This window comes from Pezoporus occidentalis, unplaced genomic scaffold (assembly GCF_034315485.1).
Source record: "Pezoporus occidentalis ecotype Australia unplaced genomic scaffold, CSIRO_AGI_Poc_V1 ctg11, whole genome shotgun sequence".
In the NCBI taxonomy this organism is placed as follows: Eukaryota; Metazoa; Chordata; class Aves; order Psittaciformes; family Psittacidae; genus Pezoporus; species Pezoporus occidentalis.
The window spans coordinates 4,913,438-4,939,515 of record NW_026912886.1 but is presented as its reverse complement, the minus strand read 5'-3'; the positions used below and the strand labels follow the sequence as shown (position 1 = coordinate 4,939,515).

The window sequence follows — 26,078 nt, the reverse complement described above, 5'->3', positions numbered from 1 at the left end:
TTCCACAAATTTTCATACTGCATTCACTACAATAAATCTAACATTTTATTACAAATTTCACTTAAAATATACAAAATTATTCTGAAACTCATAAATGACAAAAATATGTATGCAAAGGACCACAAGAATGCGTCAAGAACCAAAATTAACCATACAAATTTAGATTAAAATACTATTGGTCCAAATCTTTCCTTACTATGTTCTAACCCCTAGCCTTACTGATTACACTTTTTAACTTCAGAAGTTAGGACATAATCAGATTAACATGAAGACTGATAATCATGATATTAAGAACAGTGACTAGAATGTAAAGAGCTTCAATCTAACATGTCACAGGTTTGAGATCATTTTTCTTAACCACTGAAGTTAAACTCATAAGAAATCAACCTTCTGAAATTAAAAGCAACTTGCAAACAAGATAATTAATGAAATATAAACTAAGGATAGAGTGCTCAAGGATAAAAGTATTGCCAGATGGTTTTTAACTTTATATACGCACATATCTTGAGATACTTTTTTCTGTTTTTTTTTTTTTAGACATAATTTATTATGCTTTTACTTACTTTATAGTTTTCTGGAGATCGCAAAAGCTCTGTCACTGGACCAGCTTGCAGATTAAATTGGTGTAAAATGCCTCCAGTAAATATATCCCAGCAGATCACAACAGAATCCTGGCCCCCTGATAACAGCCAGCTTGGATCAAACCTTACCGATTTATCATGTGGATAAAGTAAACAAGTGACTCTGGTACTATGACCATTCAGAACCTTGTAAGGTACATTATCTGAAACAAGGTAGTACACAAATTATTTCTGCTCTTTATGAATAGTTCTGTATTTTATAGTACATTTCATAAAATGTCAGGAGACTCAAAAGACTAAATACAACAGTTCTTTACAGAGGGGTAAAAGACAAAGATGTCATGATATGGGCAGTAGTTGTTCCACGTATCTCACTTCCAGGTGACTCCACCCCCACTCGATCCCCACAGCCATTTCAGGACTCCTAACAGAGCAAAGCACCTTAGTACTACTAAGCTGTGATCTAACAGATCAGTTAAAGGGGAAAGGAACATCCTCATCTTTCATTTTTCCCATTCAACCCCTGACCATCACCCCTAGGCAGTCACCTGTGCTTGATTAAGATTAATTCAAAAAAATCCTTACAACTTACCTTTCAAAGATGTGTTTTCCAAAAGTCTTGCTCTTGCAGTGTTTAAACCCAGCGTTACAAAAATTTTCCCATTTTCACATCCACACACAAGCTTATCGAGACTGGGTATGTATACAGAGGAACTGACAACTGCACTTTCGATTCCATCTTTAGATGCACAAAGATGATCAATAATGCCCTCTGACTTTGAATGTTGTTTACTAAAATTATCCTGAAGACTCCATGTTGCTGTAATTGGGATCTCTAGAGGGTGTGGGAAGTAAGTCAGGGATTTATTATTTTTTTTTTATTATTCAAACCAAAATAAAAATCCAACCAAAGCAATATATTTTTTTGTCTCCTCATCACTTCCCAACTTATCCCTTCTGCAGCCTACGGACAGAAAATCAGTAGGTGCTATTCCAACACTAGATTACGTCTCACAAAGCCCCTTCTTTTATACCTCCCTATGAAGAACAGTAAGCAGAAGCAACTAAGTAAATTTTCATGACATTTGATACAGAATTATTTATGGGCTGACAGCAAGGAAACAGAAACATTTTCTGTTCTGTGAAGAATTTCTAGACACCCATCTTTGTTAGTGTTTTGCCCCTTCTAACTCCAGGCAGTCATCACACAATGAGTAGGTGAGCCTCACTCCCTAGTGTGAAAGTATTTTCATAAGAATTTAAGTTTTAACGAAAATTGACTTTAAGACATAGTTAAAATAGGGTATCAAGGGCACAGAATTTTCAAACCTTTTGGAGAACCATCAAATGTTGATACGGGGACATCAGGAACATGCCACAGAGTGATCCTTCCTGAAGCTTCACCAGAAAAAAGAACCTTATAGAAAGGCTCCTTTCTTTCATTCATGAAGCCCATGACAAAAGAAAAACTCTGCCAAAAGAAACAGTAAATCAATATGCTGATACAAAGGAAAAAATGTGGATACCAGGCATGTACGTTGGAAGTGAATGCTTAGCTTTGTGCTGTGGAGCTGTCTTGGAACACCAAATCAAGGTCCTTTTTTTGCATGAAAGTAAACCGGGAGACGTGTGCAGGAGGATAAAAATCCCACAAGCAGATACTTTACAGTAAATTATGTAGATGAAAGGCCATCAGCACAAACTATTTTGTTCCACACATCACGTTTACTTCATGTAGACACAGCTTAATACTGCTCCTTCAAGACAGTTTAACAACATCCCCATATGATGGATATATTTTACAAGATTGAAGTTTGTGAGTAAATTATACACTAAGCAATTCTACTATCATGTTGTTAAGTTTATAATTTAAGAATGAAGATCAAAACTGATCATGACAGGCAGTTTTGTTTCTCAAATCTGCTATAAAATTATTCAGATAGGTAAATATAAAAGCAGAAATATTAGAAAAGGGCAGGTGAGATTATTTTAAAAATGCATACGCTTTGAGGGAAGTATATATGAGCTTCCTAACAACATTGTAACCCACAGCCATGTGTTTTGGCTGTTTCTTTTCCCTCACAATATCTGACCTTTTGGCATCCTTCAGCAGTTATCCTATCTGATTTTAGATCACATCATTTGGGGGAAAAGCTGAATGGCCTGTGCTATTGTCCTTCAACCGAAAATGAAATCTGTCAGGCTTTGCAAGAGTATGCAACAAAAATGCTTTCTAAGAGCCTGTATTTGTCAGCAGAAAGAAAGAATGCTAGAAAACATCACATAAGTTTATATTTGACAATGTTTCCAGTCACATACCCTTGCATACCTTGAGAAATTGTTTAAAGACCTGCTTGAGCTCTCATATAAATACACAAGCTAATGCAACTGCAAGCAGGAATTAAAGCCACATCTTCCAATAATTACTATTTCATAAACAGTATTAGCAATACAACTAAAAAATTACTTCAACCAGCCTTTCTATAGCTGAAAAGGCAGGATTTTTTTCCTCCCTGGAAAAAGTATCCATTGCCAAGAACTAAGAAAAAAATATGATATTAGTTTGCAAGTGAAAAATTAAAAAAAAAAAAGGGATAAGCAAGTCTTATTCAGTGTTTTCATAGAACAATAAAATCTGTCAACGGACTCATTTTTTTAGGGACCATTCAGGTAACTGCAAATAAATAATGACTGAATTTTCAAAGCTTACTCTAAACATTTGTCAATTTACCTTTTTTTCCTTCACATCAGTAAAGCAGAGTAAATGAGGATAAACAGTTTCTTTCAGCACCTTGCCATCAGCAGGATATGTGCTTTTAGAAAGCCCACTGCATTATCAAAAAAAAAAGGCAAAAAAAAAAAGCTTTAAAAAGTCAGATTTTAGAAAGCAGAACAGCGACATCCAAGATTCACAAGTTCAATTAAAAGTTACCGAATAAGTAATTACAAGCGACTTTTTGAAATCACAGCACCAGCTGCCCAAGTTCTACATGGCTAATCTTATTCCTATGTCCCCTGCTGTGTCAAACAAAGACGGAGGGCTGTCAAACTCAGGGTAAACCTTTGAGTGCCAAAGTGGTTTTGTTCTGGTTTTTGATCATTTGCAACATGCAGAGATTTTCCATAATAAACCTCCCAAAGTTCATCTTGTACCTGAACTTTTTGTGTGAATTTCCCATCTGAGCCCACCTGTTCAGCAGCTGGTAGATGTAACTGTGACCATCTTCTGTCCAGATGATAAGTCTGTAAGCTGCTAGCACTTCTCCACCAGCAAAGCACTGACCACTTCTACAAAACTCAGTACAAAGCAAGGAGAAATCACAGTAATCATAGACCTAAGCTCAGAAAAGAAAAACAAAAAAAAAATATAAATATTAGACATTCATTTTAATTCAAGCTGGTTTGAGGCAATGGGTAATAAGTAGAACTTGGCTCTTTGTAGTCTAACTCTTTTAAAGCCAAAGCAGTTTTCATACTTCAAACTGCTGCAAAATCAGAATCAAGCCTTACACTTCTGAAATAAAGTGACAACAGAAAAGAAACAGCATTAAAGCCTTCTGTTATAGTAGGTGATTTTGGATTGGGTTTACTTCCTTGCCTTGCATTTATTAATATTTACAGGACTATTAATTTCTTATAGAGAAGTAGGTAATGAATTTAGCACAAACATGACATGGAAGACTAATAGAAGCTATAAATGCTTGAAAAGAGGATCTGCTGGCATAATCACAGCACCCATCTTAAAAGAGTTTCTTTTCTTCTTTGGGAGCAACAGATTTTTCTTTTTCACAAATTAACTGAAAGCAAAGAACATAATCCCCTTTGCTTGCATGAATTCTTCCATTTCTAGAGCTAGTAAAAACTTACAACTTGTTTACTTCCTCTGACCTTCCCGTTTTAAGATAAAACAGGAAATGACTAGGACAATCTAGGATATTGTCTGCTTGTTCACATTCCTAGTGGCCTCATAGAGAAAGTAGTCATAGACACATTTCATTAATTTATTCCAGCAGTGAGAGGAACTAGGATTTCTATGAATTATTCATAGTTTAGTTCTATTCATTCTGTAATTTCTAGTTAATCTGCTTTTATAAGCTTTTCATTACTACAGAAGTGGGTTAAGGAACCACTCTAAACACATATGAATCTCTCCTATGCTTACATACCTTTCTAATTAAGGAGTAAGATCATCATAATTTTTTAAAGCTGTAAATTCATTGAAATCTACAAGTTGAAAAACCAGCATTACTTATGTACCTATAACATTACCTTAAGCTTAGAATGCATAATGGAGATAGCACAAGAAACATGCACCCCTTGTGGAAAAAGCATTATAGAAATTAACAGAAAGCAATGCATGTTACACAGATTTTGCCATGAAACCCCTATCCACTGTATACATGGAATTTCTTTATAAATGCTTCTGTACAGACTTTTTAAATATCCCAAGAGAAGTCTCAAGGATGCCCTACAAATGTATTATTCAAAGTTCAGGCAGGTGCATGGGGAATTTCCCCACCCCCAACAGGAGTGGTGTTTGGATCAGGCAGATGTTGCACTAATAGCTCAGGATTATTTTTTATATCTAGGAAAAAGAAACAGTAATTTTAAAATAAAGTTCAGTTTAACTGAAATTTTAAATAAACTAGTAACAATTTCAGCAACTACATAATGCATTTATTTTCTTACAGCTATAAGAAAGAGATACATTCTGGGGCATTTAGTTTTGCTGGCATCTATTAGTGGAATCCAGGCTATTGCTCCCGATGGAATAAAGGCCCCTGGTCACTGAGAAATCACAGACTGTGATTACTTCTGTCATACTTGCAACAGTTTTTGTGCACCTTTGTCTCCTTTTGAAATGCACTGTGAACAGGACTGTAACACACCCAGTGTTCTAAAACTGACTAATAACGTAATCCCCTTTCTACCCAATGTTGAACTTCAAAAACAGACATACATTAATAAAACAATAAGCAATCTCAGTCAGGCAGTCACAATAGCAGAGAAGGGATGACACTATTATATCTGACAATTAGTGAAAAATTTAAGCTGAGAAAAACAAGTATCTGCATGTAAAAATTACATTAGCTTTTAAAAGTTATTAATAAAATTTAAAAGAAAGTATAATGCTCAATAATGTACCTGCCAGCATGTGGAGGACACAAGAAGAAGGAGCCTCTCTGTGTATGTACAAAACCGTACCGCTTGACAATTTATACAGTCCAGAGATTTTGATTCCTTCTCACAAACACTTTGTCTCTCCTTTACAGCACAGAGGAAGAAAGCCATAAGATTTATTGTAGGTATTTGATCTTTAATTTTTAAGATAGAAACAAACCATTGAAACTAACTTTATTATCAAGACCGTGATGCTCAAAATTATTATATTTGAATTTTTATTAATTATAGATTAAATCACTGAAAACTAATGTTTTCTGCTTCAAAAAAATATCAACAGTATTTAAACCTCTCAAAAAGAGGTATGCTAGTCATGGAATTATGGCTACCAAACTGCAAACTATTCTTATTGCCCCTTACAGCTCCAAGTAAATACAGCAACACTTACTCAAATACAGCACTTTAAAACATAACATAGCTGGATTGTTACTAACTCTGCACCCCTCCCTTCACGAAAGAAGGTCCCAGGCAGTAAAAGGATGGCACCATACCGTATATGCATCTCTGGTGTGTAACCTATTGTTAAGGTCCTCAATTTCTACAGTGTGACAGTATTTTTTACCCTAATAATGTTTAGAAGGCCCTCCAGAAACTTTGCAGGTAAACCAAAAATGCATCACAAAACCACTACTATGGTATCAAACTTGACAGAGTCTGAGAAGCTCAATTCTACCCATTAACAAGTAGTGCTGTGGCATGCTCTTCAGTTTGTCAAGCAAGGCAGTAATTTATTATGGATGCTCAGAGAAGACTGTTGACATCTCACCATTTCTGTTGATGATTCATAGTGCTTCACTGTAATAGTGAAGTCCCTTTGTGCATATAGCTCTGGGTCTAATTCAAACACAAAACATTGTATTCCAATTCTAACGTGTGCATGTCAAGTGACAGCTGCTGAGAATATTAACACAGAAAAGAATAACCGAGTTTGAAGATGGAGAAATAGGGCACTTGACACAGCAAGAGTCTTTTCCAAGTGAAGACAGCATTGTCAAATGCAGACAGAGGAAAACAAAGTCTAAAAGACCATTCTGAAAAAAGCAAGGAGGGTGAAGAGGGAGTACTAAGGCCAATTTTGAAGAGCTTTGAATTTAAAGGACAGAGTGAAGGGGTTCAGAGAAAGGAATGACATCAAGACAGCAGGAAAGCATTACAACTTCAGCATTGTGGAATATGGAAAGACAAGAAGCTTGGGCAAAAGACTGCAGTTGTCAAGGCAAAAGCTGTCCAAGAGCCCAACTAATTTTAAAAATGCAAGGGTGTGTTTTCAGAATTGTTATAAAAATCATCTAATTCTGTTTAATACATATCCAGAAAATTCTAATTTATCTTCTGCTTCAAGGCACTCTTAACTTGAGATTACTACTATGTTTTCATATTGCTGTTTTACACCTCATACAAACTGACCTGTATGCTATTCAAAGATGAAGATAGGTCCCACACTTTAAGAGTTCCAGTTATAGACACTGCAACCAGCGAGTCTTCTGTGAAGAAGTAGCAGTGAGATAGTCAACATGGAACCAAGTTCAAGCAGTGTCTAATACTAAAAGAAAACCTTGGCATAGACACTGATGTTTCATACTGCTCTAAAACATGGATTCTACAGGACACTTCAGATGAAATATTTCCACAAAAATAACCAATGGTAATAAAAACACAGGACATGCAAGCAAAGAGTGAATATTTATTTTGTCCAATCAGATATATTTTAATAGAAGACAAAGAATAGTGGGTCTGCATACTTTATTTTCCTGATATTACACAATTAATTTGTACATAAAACCAAGAAATTAGTTGCTTATAAGCAGTGTAGAGGCTGCTTGTTTTTCTCTTTGAGAAACGTTAAATAAAACATAACCAATATCAGGAGTATTAAAACCACCTTCTTAGGTGCTGTCAATGAAATATTAACATGTACATAACGGCTTTGTAAAATATGATTGGATATTAAATCAGGTAAGTTTGTTCTAGCTATACAGACATTTTATCACAAATACATCTAGAACACATACCTTGAATTCTTGCAGAGTGTACAATACACATACAATTTACCCAGTCAGAAGACTGAGATGATGATAAAGTGTGAAGAACATCCAAACTCTTAGCATCAATAATAATAACATCTTGATATTCTCCACAACAAAGAAGCCAGCCTTCACCTGTCATTCGGAATGAGCAATGGTAATACTGTACAAGTGGAAAGAAGAGAATCAGCATACAGAACTACAAATGTGCACATATTTTTCCAGTTAAGCATGTCATACTTTGAATTATAATCAACACTTGAAGCGTTTACTAAAAATCTACTGCATATGTGAGACCATATAAAATTTTCCTAGCGACACAAGCATTTCACATATTCAGCTGTATGCCTATACTAAATCTTTATAATGTAAGAGATGCTTTGGACTGAAAGCAGATCTTAAATATTAGGATTTTTAGAAGAAATCAAGCTGCTACTTTGCATTATATACTGCTAAACAGTTTGGGATTTGTTTCTGAGGCAAATATTTGATAAAGCTCTAGTTAAAGACATAAAGATGAAAAAAATCAAGTGGAAATGCAGAAGATTCATAAATATTTTTGTCATAAGGAATTTTCCATTATTTTCTAGGAAGAATTTCTATTTCACAAGATATTATTCATCTTGACATTAAGTGCCTTAGTGTTAAGATTCATTCTTTCTCAACAATCACAAAGAAAAGGAAGAGACACATAAAGTGCCAAGGAACAGATGACAGCAGTGCAAACCAACTATGAAGACTCCTTTTCTGCCAGGTGCTTTGTATGTTTGCATTTTATGTAATATCTATCCATATTTGCACACATAATTGCTATAAATGCCTAAGCAGCCACCTCAAATGGAAATTAAAGTCATTACTATACTTAAAGGGAGCAACTATGTAGTCAGAGGAAAACATCAGACAGACGCACGACACTGTGCCTAGTTTACTAAAAGTTCTCTGTACATTCATGTTCTGCTTAAAAAAAAAATAATTCTTGGTTTATCAATTAAGTAATTGAAGTCTGAAAACAAAAGCGGCATAAATAACTGGGAATAGGATAAGTACTATCACAGATATTACGAATGACCAGAGGCAGAGGTGCTTAGCAGTAGGAACAACTTGTAATTACTGTTCCTCTTAAATTAGGCTTGAACTGGAATATCTGTATTGTCAGTTAGTCCTCTGAGAAAATCCCACACTGATTAAGATCCAAAACGGTTAAGAGTTGACCCTGGTGTTAAACTTCATTTCAAATAGCAAATATTCAGTTTGCACTGCTTGACATCTGCCATTTATAGCTGAATCATCTACACCAAATAAAACCAACCTACTAAACCAGATAGGCTGCTTAATTAAAACCTACTGAAACACCAACAAAAAATAAAGCAACAATTTGAAACAGTGATGCTATCAAAATCTGTGTGCACTAAGCCTCCCAAACAACAACATTATGTAGGAAACTGTACTCTTTCAGTTGCTATTATGCCACAGGCAACCTTTTCCCATGGAATAGCAGCAAAAGAAAAATCTTATAAAAACAACTCACAAGAAACACCCCCCCCCAAAAAAAAGAAAACAAACACAAACCAGCAAAATCCATTATAAATGTCTGAAGGTTGCATTTTAAAAATAGTTTCCCCTCCTAGAAACATCTATACCTTTTCCTAAGAGTTTTCTTGTTAGGTATTCCTATTTTCCTTTAGCCATCCTCCCTAAGTTACAGAACTAAAATCTTTATCTAGCCAAAATTAAGTTTAGCTCAGAACTAACAGAGCAGTAACAGTTTTCTAAAAGTATTTGCTACTCCTACTTGAAAGGTAAGAATGAAGATTCTGCCTCTAATCTCCACAAAAATGCAGAGATTGTCAGATAATCACCCAGGCCAGGTCTGCCCAGTTTGAAGCGGAACTCTGCCATAACTTTAACTATTGAAATCTAATTAAGCAATACCACAAAGCAGATCATACCACACCTCTATTATAATTGACATATTTTATGTGTGTGTATACATACATGTAAAAGGATTATATAAGCTTAAACATATACAGAAAAATTATTGAAGAATAAATTCTCTTATTTTTTTATATTTATACACACATCTATATGTGAAAATACATTAATAAATTATTTTTATAAAACTTTTATTTGTTAATTTGCTAAAACTGTTTCCTTCCCCTTGATCGTTAACAACTATGTTCGAATTCATCCTGTCAACCAAAAGAGTGTCATAAAAAAGTTTCTTCTTGAAACTTTAAAAGATCTCCATTCTGAATTTGGCCAAAGTCTACATCACTTAAGGTCTCAGATTTCCACCATTTGGAGGTTTAGTTCTACCCTAGATTTCCCCACTGAAGACAGCCAGCATCTTAAGTAACCCAGAAGCCCTGAGCTGCTCTTCTACTAATACATCCAGAAATAAGCCATCTCTCTGAATCAAATCCATACATGCTGGGCTCCTTAACCATACACGTGTATTTCAAACACAGCCTCAACAGTCCAACATCTAGATACTTAGTGTACCTGGATACAGTTCAAAGCACACACTTGAAATTAAGTGAAGTAACATTCAAAGCAATTTGGCCTCTGAAAATAAGGGTCCTGTCTCAAGTTCTACAATGAATGAAAGTGTATTTTCAGAAGTGGGGCAGAGCAGTCTTTTGGAAGTCAGCAGTTAGCCATCAAAACTTTGCAAACTTTTAAAAATAACATTTCAGCATACTATCTCACAATGTTTGGCTAAATTGCTTGTACTTCTAAAATATGCCATCAAAATCTAACATAACATTTGAAGTTTCAATGCAATTTAAACAGAGGACAAGAGTAAAGATTAAGACACTTTCACTTTGCTACCCAATGCCCAAACTTTACACTAAGTTAATTGATATTGCATTCCAAACATTTGAAGCTTAAAAAGAATCAGTTTGATTTAAGGAGTTCAGAGGAACGTAAAAGTCTGAGCTCTTTTCTTAGGAGGAAGTCAAAAAAGGAAAGATAACAGATACAAACCTACTTACATTACAAAAATTTTCTCCTATTAAATATGTTATGAGCTATACATTTAAAATTGTATGTTTCTGAAAAATACCACATTTATTAAGCGAAACTGTTCTTGTAATGAACAGAGAGTCTATGAAAAGTTGCTGTACTTACATGGATTGCTGTATGCCTATAAGGAAGCTTTGCGTTCTCAATGCACTGTCCACTAGTGACATTCCAAACACACATCTCCCTGCCAAAGATAACTTCATATTATTCTCTGTCATTTCTACTCAATTGGCTGGAATAATTTTGTGCCACCATGTTGTTCTTTCGTGCTGTACTTAAGTGCAGTCTGGTCCGTTATGTGGCTTTTTGTTACAGATTACTGGGTAAGAAAATGTTGTAGTCATTATTAGGAGATGACATACAGTGTCTGTCTTTTTGTTTTGGTAATTACACCCTGCTGCCTTGCAACAAACCTGACTTTAAGGCCAACTGTAGCCTACAACAAATTGTAGGTATACTGCCATTACAGCTCGTCAACATGTCACTGTAACTATCTGTCGTTGGAACTATATCCTCCTGAAAATGATTCATTTCACTGGACTTAAACCACACGTCTTGAAAGACATAATGCATCTTCTGCAGCATTAGACTTCAGCTCCGGAGAGGAGCCGCAACTTCTGTTAAAAAGAAACAGTGCCACCATGAGGCTATTCCTGAAATCTGTTAGCGGTACAGCAGCATCGCGCCTCGACAAGCTAAATGGCTGTGCAACATTCTAGCTATACTTAGTTACATTAATGTTTGAAAAGAGACAAATCAGCCAGGCTTCCTCATTCTAGACATTATTCAATGCGCGGTGGGACTAGAGTACAACGGAACCAGTCAAATTAAATGTTGCGAATAAGGTTGCATGAGTTATGTTGTCATAGTTCAGTCATTTTAAGCTTCGATGCTTTTAGATTTTACTTGGACACCAAGCATTATTTCCACAGTTGAAAATAATTTTGTGATTTCTGAAATTACATTCTATGTATGAGGACTTAAAGAACACATCAGGGAAAAGATTTTATTGTATTAGAAATTCCACTTAGTGTTTTACATTTTAATCCACACACTTTCGCATTTTATGATAATCTAAAAATATTAACTTACAGTTTTCAACTGAGCAAAAGCAGTAAAATCTATGTAGCATCATCATAATGCATAATGCAACATCAGCTTCAGTAGACCAAAATTCATAATTTAAACAGAATGCTTATGCTCCTTATTAAAGACTAAGGTAGTGAATTTCTCATCAGAACAATTACATTTATTGCTTTAGCTATATTACTGTGATATATACATGCAAACGTGCACAAATGAGACCAGAATATAAATTTTGCATTTTGCACTCTAAGAAATGTATGTTGTACTAACAAGGAATGAGTGATACCATATGTTGATAAAGCTGTCCTACAGCACATGCTAAATGCATAGTGAGACCTAACTGCAAAGTGAGACTTTCTGAATCACAATGAATTGATTTATAGATCTCCATATAAAAACTACAGAAATACTGTTCAGTACTCATCCTTCTGGGACAAGACAGTTATACAAACACTTGAGATTTTGAAATGGGATGGTGGGAGAGCATCATCTTTAATACAGTTTCTTCCACCCTCAATACAAGGGAATGTAAGCTTGAAAATGGCAGAAGTGAATGATTCAAGGCCAGGTTGGACAGAGCCTTGGTGACATGATTTAGTGTGAGATGTCCCTGCTGATGGAAGGGGGGTTGGAACTAGATGATCTTAAGGTCCTTTCCAACCCTAACTATTCTATGATTCACAAGCCAGAAATGCTGTTCAACAAACCCGGCCTCTCCTGAAGACAAGGCTCACTATTTGTAATTATCTCAACTTCACATCACAGCCTTCCAGGGATCAGTGATGGATGCTTTGCCCTTATGTACTACAGCTGAAAAGTCAGCAGTAATTTGGTAAAAGTGAACACTTAAAGAGGCCAGAAGACTGTCCAGTCCTACATACACGCATTCCAAGGAAGCCTGATGATCCCTTCAGAGGCAGAACCTTTTGGAAGTGAACATCTCTGTGTGGTATATCCATAGCAAAAAATATCATTCATTTCTTCACACTTTTCACCAGAGCTTTTTGGAAATACAGTATCTTTTCTCACAGTATGATCTGGAAACAGTACTACAGTAACAGAACTTCACAATTAAGATGAAAAACAGTTTTACCTCTGAGCCCTTGAGTAGAATTGAAGTAGGCCAGTACAAAACTAGTTTTATAGACTTCTCACCCTCCTTTCTGCACATAACCAGAACTGTTTACCACTATCTGCCCAGTGGGACAGTCTAACCTCAGAAGATTAAGAAGCCTGAATCAGTCTGCTTAAGTTATCCCTTCCTTGTATACTTATGATTGAGAGAATCAGGCCAAGAACCTAGCAGCTGGAAAGTATAAGCTCCTCAGTGAGAAAGTAGTAGCCTTAAGATGCTAAAAAGGTATAGCTTGAAGAAGGGCAACTGACAGGAACTCTTCACCTGAAGAGGTTTTAACAGAGTTGTTAATTGGAAAAGAGGGACCCAAAATGAGAGGAGAACATCATTAAGCAGCCAGACAGAATTTTTTTGAGGAAAGCCCTTAAGGAGGTAAGAAGCTAGCTCTAACTACTTTCAGTAGCTGTAACCCTGAGCAGATGGGCTACAAAACCCAGCTGAAAAGATTACCAGATATTCAGAGAGGGAAAAAAGTCTTGCATGCTAACCTAGCAGAACTGCACAATTTTTTTTTGCCTGACATGATGAGCCAGTCACAATAAACACAGGAGAAAAGCTGCAAGATCAGTCTCTCAAAAGGATATACTCCAAAACAGCAAGTCAGATTCGAGCAAAGACAAGTAATATATATGCCTTTTATTCAAGGGCAGTTGTTTATATGCTTCTATATGTACTCAATGAGCAAACACAACCTGGATCAGGGTACATTAACCTCTTTTACTTATTGAGTTCTTAAGAGTGAACTTGGGAAGGAACAGAAAAAAGCACCACAATATTAAAATGCTTCTGAATCCGCTGCTTCCTTCCAATAGCCCATTATTCGCCATTTGAATGGGGCCTAGCTAACTCTCTGAATGATTCATTTTCCTGACTACTGACTGGATACCTGAATCTGCCAAACCCTTTTGTCATTCAAGAGATGAGCTCTTACTTAGACTATTGTATACAGGCAACACAATCATTATCCTAAGTTGCTGATAACCTTTCCATATCACAGAAGTGTATTAAAAACCTGCCAAATGCAGAATCTGACCTACACCTGCCATACATTTCATCATTTAAGAAATGCATAATTGAATATTCAGTTACCTACCCATTTTCAGTGGCACTTACTACATATGGTTGTTTCTCAAACTCTCTTGCTTTTGCCAAACAAGTTACAGAAGCAGTATGGCCGAAGAGAATTTCTTTAGATGAAATCTAGGAGAATAATACAATGGTTTAACATAACACTTTCAATTTAATCATAGGAGATATAAAAGCAAGAGAATACTACTTGGAGATGTCATTATTTATGAGTAACTCTCAATCTGCTTTGTTGTGTTTTTCATCATATTTCTGGAATGCACAATGATTCGAATAGATTATGCAGTTTGTGTAAAGTTCTTCACTTCCGGAAGAATTCATGGAGTATCAAGTATTGTAAAACAAGTGATAGGCAGAATATCACTGCCCGTCACCTTTCAACATGCAGCAAAAGTGGCAGAGTGAAGGAGACAACTGGTATAGCAAAGCTCTTAAGCGTGGGTTTCATACAACATGTTTAATAATCCTTTTGATTAGCTTCCCCAAATGCAAAGATCTTAATAAAAAAAGGTAGCCCCATAAAAGTGCAAACTAAAGTTTCAGGATATTTGTGAGCACAAATGGGACAGCCAAATGCAAAAAGAATAGAACCATAGTCCTAGGAACACAGAATAAAAAACTGGACTTGCTTTGACTTTGTTACATTCTCAGGAAAATAAATATAAAATAAGCAAAGCAATACCAATGATATGCTAGGGGCTTTGCATCTTAACTACACTGCAAATGCATATTTCATTTTACGTGTTCCGTCTTTCTACAAATTTTTCCATTGCTAAACCTGATAGAAAGCTCTGGTTTTATAAATAGATACTTTTTTACTTAAATGACAAGCCATGCTCAGCACCCGATTAAAAAAAGCTTTACAAGATAGGAATGGTGACATTTCTATGTTTACTTGTTGTCATCACTCACTTGTTATCATACACCATCTCAAATTATAATCCACAGGTCACAATAATACATGAAATTTTTTCTGAAGTCTGCAAATAACTGATTGCTTATTTAGGCATTTCAGCAGTTTTTGCTCAAGGAACTACCTACAACAGATATCACATTATCTTTAAAACTTAATCTAAGTAAGTGCAAGTCTGCATAATCCCATTCTTAACAAAAGATAAAACTCCACTGTGTCTATTTGGCAGACTGTAGCAAAGCAGACACAAACCTTTAATTCTGATGAAAGATCCCAGAAACATATTTGCCCTTCTTGACTTCCCGTAACTATAGTCTGCTGGTCATCTGTAATCATAATAGCAGTGATACTATGAGAAGGAGCTACTTTCCCCCACACTGCCACAGCCTGTACTGATACCTTCATAGTCAGCACCTGAAAACAGAAACAAGTCACAATGATTAAGAAACATGAAATGAAAGGGAAAAAATAAAAAAAAAAAAATCAGCCCAAAACTTCATGCAATTCAATCAACATCCAAAAAAGGGGAGCTACAAAATCCTTATTGCTGCAAAAGAGTTAATCAGGCATTGAAGCATCACACAAACACTTTAAGGATAGCTACGTGCTAATAACATATATGCAAAGCAGTGACATACCACTATTTTAAAACTGAGGCATTCCTAAATAAGACCAGAGTTACCAGGAACTAGTACTACCACAATACTGAAATACCAGCAACAGAAATCATGTACTACCCCACACAACCTGGCTTAACTCTGATGGGCCCATGTCACAGTCATCATCTTCTTAATTTTGGTTGGTGGAATATGTACCATGTCTTCCCTATTGCCCGCAACCAGCAGTGCTGCTATTCTTAGCAGCTAACTACCAGAGCATGGACATGGCACAGGAACAGGGTGTCACTAAAGAGTCTGCAGTTCCTATAAGGATAAGGCAAAAGAAAGAAGTAATAGGCACGGAGGAACAGGTGGTGGGTCAGGGACGAAGAGGAAAAAAATGTGAGGCCCAGAGCAGCAAAGCACTATTCCCTCACCATTCAATAGAATCTCCTGGAGAAAAGCCACAGAAGAAAGGTGGAGGCAGAGTTGCAAGCTGAGGAACAGGGAGAACAGACTCTTTCTGCTGCTCAATTCACAAGCCTCTTGTAGGGGAAAAAAAAAAAAGCAACAACAAAACCCAACAAACAACCAAACAAAAAGAAAAACTAAACACCATATAATAGATTTTAGCCACTACGGCAAAAATATAATAGAATTGTCCAAATTAGTTAATTAGTTAATTCAATACAGATTCTTATGAACTGCCTTTCCAGGAAACTATTTCAGTATATGTTCAAAACACAGTACTTATAAAACATCCTAAAATCCTTCTTATTAAAAAAAAAATAAAAAATCCTGCTTTGCTTGCTTTTAGACTTCATGTGTGTTCCTTTTAAAAGCAGCTCTGCTTTTTAGCTGGATTCTGTACTTGCCTTGCTTCAAACAAAAGCCCTGAGAAAACTGCGTTCTCAGTCACCTCACAAGCCTTCTATCACATTGTTTACTGCTCAAATTCCCATGCTCATGAGCCTCAAGCATTTTCCTAGAGTATTTCCAATGATAACTTCAAAATGAAAAACAAAAAAAACAGTAAGTACCTGCCCGTAAATAATTTGGCACTTAAAAATCATATTTGTCCTGTTTAGACTTTTCAGGGGACCTTACAACACATCCAACAAGTATGTCTCCTTTGGGTCAGCTTAGGTGAAAGGATGGACTGCTAAAAACAGACACAGATGAGCAATATCTTTAGCACATCTTTATCTTTTTATCTTTATATCGGAGCCTTACACTAAGGTGGCAGTGCCTAACTTAGCCCAAGCAGTTTCCATATCTAGAAGTCACCTGTATCAAAGCTCCCAAATTAACTGCAATATACAACAGCCTCCAGTAGTCATTCCCTGCATCCTGTGACAGCTATTCTCTCCTTCATTTTCCCAGAAAGCCTGCACAAATGTTTCTGAAGCATCTTTGTGAACCTCCCTTCCCATTCAGTTTTCAGGAGAAAATGCCAGAAGATTGTTGTCACCTGCTCCTAGCATCAGGGAGGGAGGGTATGAAGTTGACTTGTGCCCAATAAGTGAGTCCTCTGAAAACAGGATTTTCTTGAACTGTACTGAGAACAGTTTTAACTACCACCAGTACACAGACAGCTGACAATGAGCAACGAAAATGTTTGTGTAACTCAAAGTTATCCCCAGGCATAACTGAACAAGAAACAAATGTTAAGACCTTCAGATGCACCATTGACTAGGGTCACTTAAATACTGCAGTTACTCTTCTCAAAATACTGTATGTATGTCAGCTACTTGTTATCTAAACAGCATAATACCATTTAATAGACACCTCAGAGCCCCCACTAACCAAAATACACCTTTCAGAGAAGGTGTGCTCCTATTTATCTTGAAGGGGACACAACAGAGTCCTCAGCACATCCCTAGCAAAAATATATTTAAAACAAAACAGGTGCCAGAACAGTACAGTTGGGAGGGATCAGACAAGAGACATGACAGTAAAGCTGAAATGAGAGGAGGCAGGAAATGCATGGCAGCAGATGACAGCCAAAGGAAGTAATCTAGGAACAATGTGAAGTGACATGAAAAGCAGTTCCTGTGATAATTCCAAAAGGACCACAGGACAGAAAGAGAGCACAGAAGCAGCTTTTAAGCTTTGCTTTAAAAAAGCCTGTAATACAAACTATCACTAAATCTAGCATGGTAGCAGCTAAAAGCAGGGACACAGACAAGAAGTATATCTGTTATTCCTATTAAAAGCCTTAAGTAACACAGAACTGGAGGAATGGTCTTGCTTTCTGACGAGTACACAAGACAAAAGGCTCAGCTCTTGAAAAAAAGGGCTGAGAAGACTGGTATGGCAGACTATCAAGGTCCTGCCATACAACCTCAGCCAGAACATCAAAGGCAGAGAAAGAAGGGTCTAAGAGAAAATTAACTGAAATCAGCAGTTTATTAGGCTAAATCACATTTAGTTTCATTTTAAAGCTCTTTGTGGGTATCACACAAAATCCTGAGACATGTTATTGATCTCAGCTTTAAAATCTGACTTTTACAGAAGTTATTTTTTAAATGTCTAGTCACATGAAGTATTATGCTTACTGGTGAACACTGACATTCTTTTCTCTTTCAGTTTATGCCCTGAAATCAAAGTTGTTCTAGCCAAACTCTAGTGATATGCTTTCAAGTATCAGCTAAGCAAAGAAAACTCAGTTTCTTACAAAACAGCTTACAAAATGGTGGTTGCCCAGTTAACAGTTTGATAGGCTAAATCCTGAGTCTTTCAAACGTGTTTCCTTGCATATCATGTAGTAATTTATACTTGTGCCATGGGAGCGTTCAATTAGTGTAAAACACTGTAAGACAGCAGAATTTAGATTTGTACTGCACTGAATATGAACTCATAAATTACATTTTCTTGTAAAAGCAGCATAGATTCAAGATCAATATTCTTAGCAGAAGGCCTACTGCTGAGCAAGTGATGAGTAACAGAACTCAACCAACCAATAGAAGTTAAAAACTAAAACTGGTAGAATTTGCTAATGTATAGATCATCTATTTGCACACATTTTAGATATCCATGAGTGTCATATTAAAAAAATGCTACTAAAACATTGGCTATACATTTCAGTCTAATTCTTAGAAATAGAAAACAGAAGGTATGTGAACTTCCGTGTTAATATAACAGTCCTTAACTTTTTTCCTCTTGCTCCCTTGTTAACTTCTCTTTTGGACTAAGGGATTTCAATGCACAAGTACTTTGCATTAAAGTTTTGATTTTAAGAATACCCTGACTTTCCTAGAAACACCACACACTCGCATGCAGATATCCACATTTTGTCTGATGATACTTACCTTTATCAAAGCTATTTAGTAATACTGATGGCACCTACAGCAAACTCTTTTTAATAAAATCAACTGATATTTATCACACTGTTCCCTTAAAAAAAAAAAGTAAAAACTGTTTCCACAAAGTCAAATATTGCCCAAGGCGTATCTGAGCTCCATGTTGCTTATCAGCACAAATTCTTCCAGCTCTGCACACTCAAGCGTGTCTGATCTGCAGTATTAACCCCTCATTCAACTTCAAATCCAGTTCCTCAGTCCCGCTCCCCATTTCTCTCTGCTTCAAACCTAACAAACTTCTTTTTGACCTGCCCTTACGATCACACTGCTAAAAACTCATGACTGAAAACAAAAACCCTCTTCCGAGTTAAACCCATACCAATTCACCCCACCGCTAACTTGTGCCATCCTGTCTCTAGTTCTGCAGTCACACCACAAAATTTCTTACCTTGGAAAATTATTCCAGTTTGCACTGCTTCATGGACTTTGACTGTACTACTTCAGCAACTTTGGACCATTTGCAGTGTTAAATTTTCATTCAGAAGGCCGAGTATACCACCTTTTATTCTACAGGGGCCGTGAGGTATTTTAAAGAGGCCAGAGCGCAGGAGGTCTGACCTTGAATGCCCTTCTAAGCACATAGTAATGCAAGGGGTTTTCCTCATCACTCAACTGTTTTGACTGGGACTGGTCACATTTATGGATAGAGAAAATACCCTGATTTTTGAATGAATTAAGAACACACCAGTTCTCACATACATAAATGTTCTTAAAACTAGGAACTGAACTTCCCAGAAGCTTAACCTCAAACAGTTCACATCATAAAGCACTGGCTGTGACAAAAACCTCCTCCTCTTAGCTACAGTCCATAACAGAAGCTACCAAATTGGAATTTATAGTTCATTTATAGTAGAAGAGACTTCATAAGACAAAAAGTCACTCTACAGGCAACAGTCAACCTGCCAAAAAAACTTGTCTGAGTTTATGTTCATACTTATTTCATGCTTCAATACGAGTTTTCTCAAGATCAGTTTGTCCAGGTCAATGTGTGGCAATCAGTGTGGGCACAAGAGATGCAGAAATTGTCTTACAGTCCTGAAAATATTAAGAGATTAGCGGCATTTAACTGTGTGCATTGGATTAAAAATACAAATAATTAAAACAAAAGCACACCAACAAAAAGATAGATGGTCCAAAGTGATTAAAACAATTATTGACAGCTTTAGGAGAACAGCATGTGTCTTCTCAGTCTAGCAAAACTGTATTGGTCCAGGTTTCAATGTTCTTAATGGCTAAATAAAATAAGTTTCCTCCACACACATCCCTTTTTAGATTCATCACTGTAGTTACAAACTAAAGTGTACAAACTAAATTTTAGGCAGAGCTTAGTAGGTTTTCATAACAAATTCAAAAGGTACATTTGCTTGTAACCAATTTCATTCTCCTATTCCGGTCTATTCTTTGGCTTTATCTGACACACATGCTCTTACCACCTATATAAGAAAATACAGGTTTTATCAATATTTTTGTACTGTTAGTAAAAAGCTAATTAGTTCCCTAAAATAGCTTTGACTTGCAGTCTACTAATGTTTACTGCTTTCATAACTTTCTCAACTTTATGATGTAGATGTTGCGCTTTCCTTAAAGATAATATACTATATTTTTGCTGATTATCAGAGATATCTTTCCCTAACTAAAATAATTCACCCATTGTTCACAATATATAGCAAATCCATCTAAGAGGCATAAATAATATATTGCATTTACAAAATACTTGATAGAAGTATCTAAAGTACAAAATCTGAAGACAGAGAAGTGACAAATTGCTGTCTTTGTAAGCCTGCAGATGTACCACAGCCACGCTCCTGAAGCGGGTCACAGATCTACTGTTTATATAAGTTGCTATTCAGAAATCCATTGCAACCACGAATCTGAAAATACAGGTCAACAATACTTTGCAATTTGTGAAGCAGCAGAGTAGGCACATATTTGTATAAGTGTAAGCAGTGGAATAAATTAGAAAAGATAAATGCTGAGACAGATTCTTAACAGAGAAATTGAAATAGAATGGAGATATAGGGCTACAGGGCAGATGGCAGGATGTGCAATTCAGGAAAAGGTAAAAGGTATATGAGGCTAGGTAAGTGAGGAGAGAATGATGACCACAGAAACCGTATTGAAGACAGCAAGACAAGACAAAGGTAAAAGACATTAGAAATAATTAATAGGAAAAAGCAAAACATAGAAAGGTTATTAAGATATTTTTAAAAGGTAATTAAAAGCTAGGTTGCATTTAGCACATCAGACAAGGGAACTAACAACTGGCTCCTTTAAGATGCAGAGTCTGCTCTCTGTAGGTAGAGCAGCAAAAATATTTCTGTATTTCAATTTTTTTTGTTAACATACCTAACCAGATAGCAGGCAAGAAGTAAAATACTTCTACCAACACTTGCATCCTATGGCTCACTTGCTTGTGTTTTAATACATCCTGCCAGAACCCTCAGTACTCCACACCTTTTTCCATTCTAGTTCCTTTTTTGCAGCTCTACCCTGAGACACTCCCTGCCTGCTTGCCTACCACTATGGTACCAGTAAGTTCATGGGACATCCCTGGAGACATGTCAGGGCTGCAGCCTAACCTGCCCAAGGACTCACTGCTGAGTGACATCCAGATCCCTCTTGGGGTGTGAATGTACTGCAGTCCAAGGGAGCAAGAGGCTGGGACCAGGAATCAATACAACCCATTTTAACTAGCAAGAACCACCTAGTAATACCTTGTTTGTATTTCTTGAACGAGTGACACAAGAAACACTTATTTCATTCCACACAATAATTCACCACAATCAGAAAGAGCACAGTAAGGGCAACACCATCTCCCAGCTGCTGATTACATCAAAGGTTTGCAGCACAAATTCAATTTTATGATGTTAATCTCAGCCTGCCACTCAGAAATTTTCTCTGAGGGATATGATTTTTCTCTGGATTTCATTTTAAGAATGATTTTCTTCTTCTACAATCAATAAAGATATGTTTTCATCAAAAGACTCTATCTTGGCAGAATTCAATTGGCCATCTCAAAACCTTTTGGTGACACAATATTAATTAAAATAGTTTATGTTGCACCTAAGCTGGAAAACGGGGCAGTGAAAACTCAGCACACTTGTGCTTTGTGCAGTCCTAAGGTACAGTAGAATAAATCTTCACCTCCTTGAAGTTATCATTTTACCCCATTAACTGTTCATTATTTTAAGCTTGCTAGAAAAGTGTCATGAGATGCTCTTTTGCTAAGTAGAAAAAATAAAAGATGTGTGAAAAACTAGAAATTCCTAATTTTTTTCCACTATTAAAGGCTTCTGAACAACGATATAACAGCTGCTTGAACATGTTAAAAATTGATACATGTGAGCTCGCTAACATCGTTTTAGGTCACATATGTCAAGGATACTGCATATATTTGAAGTTCATGTGGAAAAAGTATAACAAGTGCTTGGAGCCATAAAAGATGTCTTTAAAGAAAGAACAAACACATTAAAGAAAAAGAAAACACGCTTGTTTTTACTGTCTGAAATTTTATGTCTGACTGCTTTATGAAGTACAAACATAGGTCTCTGCACAAACAAGATGCTGCTAAAGCACTATACAGAACTATATATATATGAATTATTTGCCACTTCCAAATCCATAAGCATACAAACAACATCACTAAGTCATCTTCAGTAGAGTTATATTCAAATTGTGAAATGTCTTACTGAAGCAGAGCTTTAATCAGGTCTTAAGAAATTCACCCAGCAATTCTTACAGGAAAGTACATATGACAGAAAAGGGCCATCAGTTTCTGCAGAAAGCAAGCTTTGATTTCAACAAAATTGAATCTTACTGATTTAAAGACAGGTTTTCACCTTACATATATTAAGTTATCAAATTTTATAAAAAGTAAGTTTTTCCATTTGAGAAAGTGCTGCTTCCTTATGCCTGTGAAGAGACAGCTCCTTATTTTTCCTTAACTGTAAATCATCTTTTGATCAGACACGTATCATGCCCTTTAAAAGAGTCAATGATCATAAAATCATCCCCCATGAATCAAAGGGTGTACTAAGATGGTGTACTAAGGGCGTGTAAACTCCAAATTTATGGACCACATAACTTGGAAAGTCTAGAGAGTAATAAACTTTAAACCCGTGTCAAGACTTCCCACAAATGCAAGTCATTAATGTAATCCACAAGAACTTTGATCCACTTTCATTTTTTACTAAACATCACAGAATCTGTAGTACTAGCCATAATTAATCCTGCATAATTCATTCTTACTTACACTACTGCAACAGAAGATATAAAATCTGGCAAAGTCAAGACACATGAAACATAAAAAAAAACCCAACTTACAAAAACATCAAACTAAGAGGCAGTGAATATGCATCAAAGCTCTACGTCACTCATTTTGTCTTCCTTAAGTGACCTTGAACTCATTTAAGATAAAAAACCCCACTGATCAGAGAGGTGATGTTTTTGGTTCAGCTACACTGTACTCAGGAATGTTTAAATAACAAATAAATTGGAACCAGACGCTGGAAATAAAACAACTGAAACATTTCATCAGCCTTTGGGTTTTGGACAGTGATGTAACATTTGCTAACTACTGGTGTAATTAACTGCATCATAATGAGGATTTCCAAACTGACAACAAGAACTTATTTTTCCATTTTGTTCTTTGAACACTCTTGATTATCAAACAGGCCTCTCCACAGAGCTCTTCACTATGGGGCATGCACCTGTTTAGTGTAAACAACTTTGAAAGATTTATTATATGTACACAAACAGATCTGCTTAAGTAGAGAGACACTGTCTATTATGAAGCAGAATCAAAGTCCATACCTGATTCAATGCATTGCAATGCATGGATTGCAGTTGTAACTACAATAAAGTTCTAATTTTAACACTGAAACAATTTTAATGAGAAAAACCTGGTCTTGTGTAACCAATCCTACCACCTGACACAAACCTTTTGCACAGAACTGGCTCACCAGAAAGCCATTTCTGCAACGCATTCCCAAAACATCATAGTTCTTTACCAGCAGCACATCTGATATGCTAAATCTCATGATACTTTAAGAAAATACTACTACTGTTCATAGCAGTAACTAGGAAAGTGATTGTGACAGAACCACCACAGGGCCCCAAGTGAGCCCTGGGTAATTCCATCATTGAGCAAGTCTCAAGAGACATTTCTAACTGTTTTCAAGAGAAAACAGAACTGCTATAGAATAAATATAAATTTATCTCTAAGGCTTTGCACCTACTCTAAAGGCATTACTAAAGTAACACAGAAGCATTTTCCCATTTCAGGGAACTAGTATTTTGAACTCTGCTATGTCCTCATATTACTTTCTCCAAGAAGTCCACTGAATAAGTATACTCCAAGACAACTGATGGAATATATGTATATGTATAACATATGCATAGTAATATGTATGTATCACTAGATGATGTCGGAAAGGGAAGTTCAGACACCCACCATCACAGGTCAAACCTGAAAAATAACGAAGCTATACAGCTGATACTAAACGTACAGGGTACGAAACGGAACTCTCAGAAACTTGGCCGACATCGGCCCGAGTAAAGAGAACAAAAAGGCTTCACCACAGCGGAAAAGCTCTGAAGTACCCGATGTTACCACTGCTCTCGGCCAAGACAAAATCCAAGCCCACCCCTCAGTCGCTTTCCTAAGGCACCCGAGGTAGCGGAGCCTCGCGGCCACACACACCTGCCCGGACGCGCAGGTGAGGTCCCAAAAAGCCGCCCGAGGCTCCGCACTGAGGCGCGACCCCGCTGCCGGCGGGCCAGGGAGACCAGCACCGGGCGGGGAGAAGGACCGGCGGGGGAAGGCAGCTGACAGGAACCGTGCTGAGCGGCGAGGCCGCGGCACAACCCCTTACCTGCAGCGGCTGCAGGCACCGCCAGTGGTTAAGGACCGGCCAGCAGCACCGAGAGCGCCGAGAAGAGAGGAAGTGGAGCGCAGCGGCACAGGTTTTATCCCGCTCGGGAGCGGCTACACCCAGCCCGGCCCAGCCTTGCCCTGCCCTGCCCCGGCCGCGAGGCGCCCGCCGAGCCTCGGCCTCTGCGCGGCGACGGGAGCAAGGGCAGCGCGTGCTGCCCGCAGCTGCCCACGGTCCCGTCAGCGCCCACGGAGAGGGTCTGCTCCGGGGGCCGCTTTCTGCTCCGGGGGTTCAGAACGGAAAGCGAGAGGAAACAAGGACTAAAGTAGCAACCTGTGAGGTGGTGCCTGGGCTGCTGCCGCCCTGCTCACCCACCTGCTCCTCCCCGCTCCCTTGCGGCTCAGAAGACCCGTGGTGGAGGGGCGGCCTGCTCGACAGAGTACTCCTTGCTCCGTAATGAGGTACAAAAAACTTCTTAGGTGTCCGCCCTGCTTTAAGTACGGAGAGAAGAGTATTTCTGCGGCCGTAGGGGCAGCTGCAGGTGGTGTCGGTTCTGCACGTCTCCGGTCAGGTGCTCTTTCTCAGCAGCTCCGGGTTTGAGGGCGGTAAAGAGTGAGTTGTGTGCCTCATGGCGTGAGGGCTGCGCATCGTTGGGGGCTTGAGTTTCTCAGCTTCAGGTGTTTCTTCTCATAAACGCTAAGTTCTAGTGAGTTAACGTAGTGAGGAGGAGAAATGCGATGTTTATTTGTTATTGGTGTGTTTCGTTTCTCTTAAAAGGTCAATTTCAGAGAAGCTATGGTATATGAAAGGAGACCATTATGAGGAGCCAAGTTGAGCTGTTCTGTACATGTGGGTTCATCTTAATGAAGCTGTGTTGAAGTAATTATAGTTTGCATCTATGGGCTGTGTTTTAGAGGTAAGTGGATGGAATGAAAAAAGAATATGTAAAGTTAGTAACGTTTTGAAATGTTTCTCCCCAGTTTCTGATTTTTATTTGTTTTAGCAGGTCATTACTCAAAATAAATATGAGAATACTTAAGCTGCTTCACCTAATGAATGATTTTATGAAATGTTATAAACCCTGGAAATAGAACCTTAACGGAGATGGTGGTGTTTAGTAAGATAGTATTAGGCTAAGTGATAAAACACTGGAATATAGTATCTTATATGAAAACTTAGATGTAGCTTTTCTCTGGGCTTACTTCTGGGCA

General features: G+C 37.3%; 1 protein-coding gene across 5 annotated transcripts in view; it reads right to left on the bottom strand.

The window, feature by feature from the left end:
* WDR72 (WD repeat domain 72) overlaps positions 1 to 25,379 on the bottom strand; it is a 112,694-nt gene extending 87,315 nt beyond the window's left edge. The window contains exons 1-12 of one of the 5 annotated variants that reach the window (XM_062628122.1): positions 25,243 to 25,379; positions 15,286 to 15,447; positions 14,128 to 14,234; positions 10,919 to 10,997; positions 7,775 to 7,949; positions 7,170 to 7,246; positions 5,727 to 5,846; positions 3,771 to 3,916; positions 3,313 to 3,409; positions 1,911 to 2,052; positions 1,174 to 1,416; positions 564 to 784 (exon numbers count right to left, since the gene is read on the bottom strand). In XM_062628122.1, coding sequence (XP_062484106.1) covers positions 564 to 784; positions 1,174 to 1,416; positions 1,911 to 2,052; positions 3,313 to 3,409; positions 3,771 to 3,916; positions 5,727 to 5,846; positions 7,170 to 7,246; positions 7,775 to 7,949; positions 10,919 to 10,997; positions 14,128 to 14,234; positions 15,286 to 15,438 — 1,560 coding nt within the window. In that variant the 5' untranslated portion in view covers positions 15,439 to 15,447; positions 25,243 to 25,379. Of the gene's footprint in view, positions 1 to 563; positions 785 to 1,173; positions 1,417 to 1,910; positions 2,053 to 3,312; positions 3,410 to 3,770; positions 3,917 to 5,726; positions 5,847 to 7,169; positions 7,247 to 7,774; positions 7,950 to 10,918; positions 10,998 to 14,127; positions 14,235 to 15,285; positions 15,448 to 24,639; positions 24,753 to 24,867; positions 24,961 to 25,242 lie in introns of those variants that run through there. The other 4 variants (XM_062628112.1, XM_062628142.1, XM_062628132.1 and 1 more) reach the window with 4 other exon arrangements.
* Between the last annotated feature and the right edge of the window lie 699 nt (positions 25,380 to 26,078).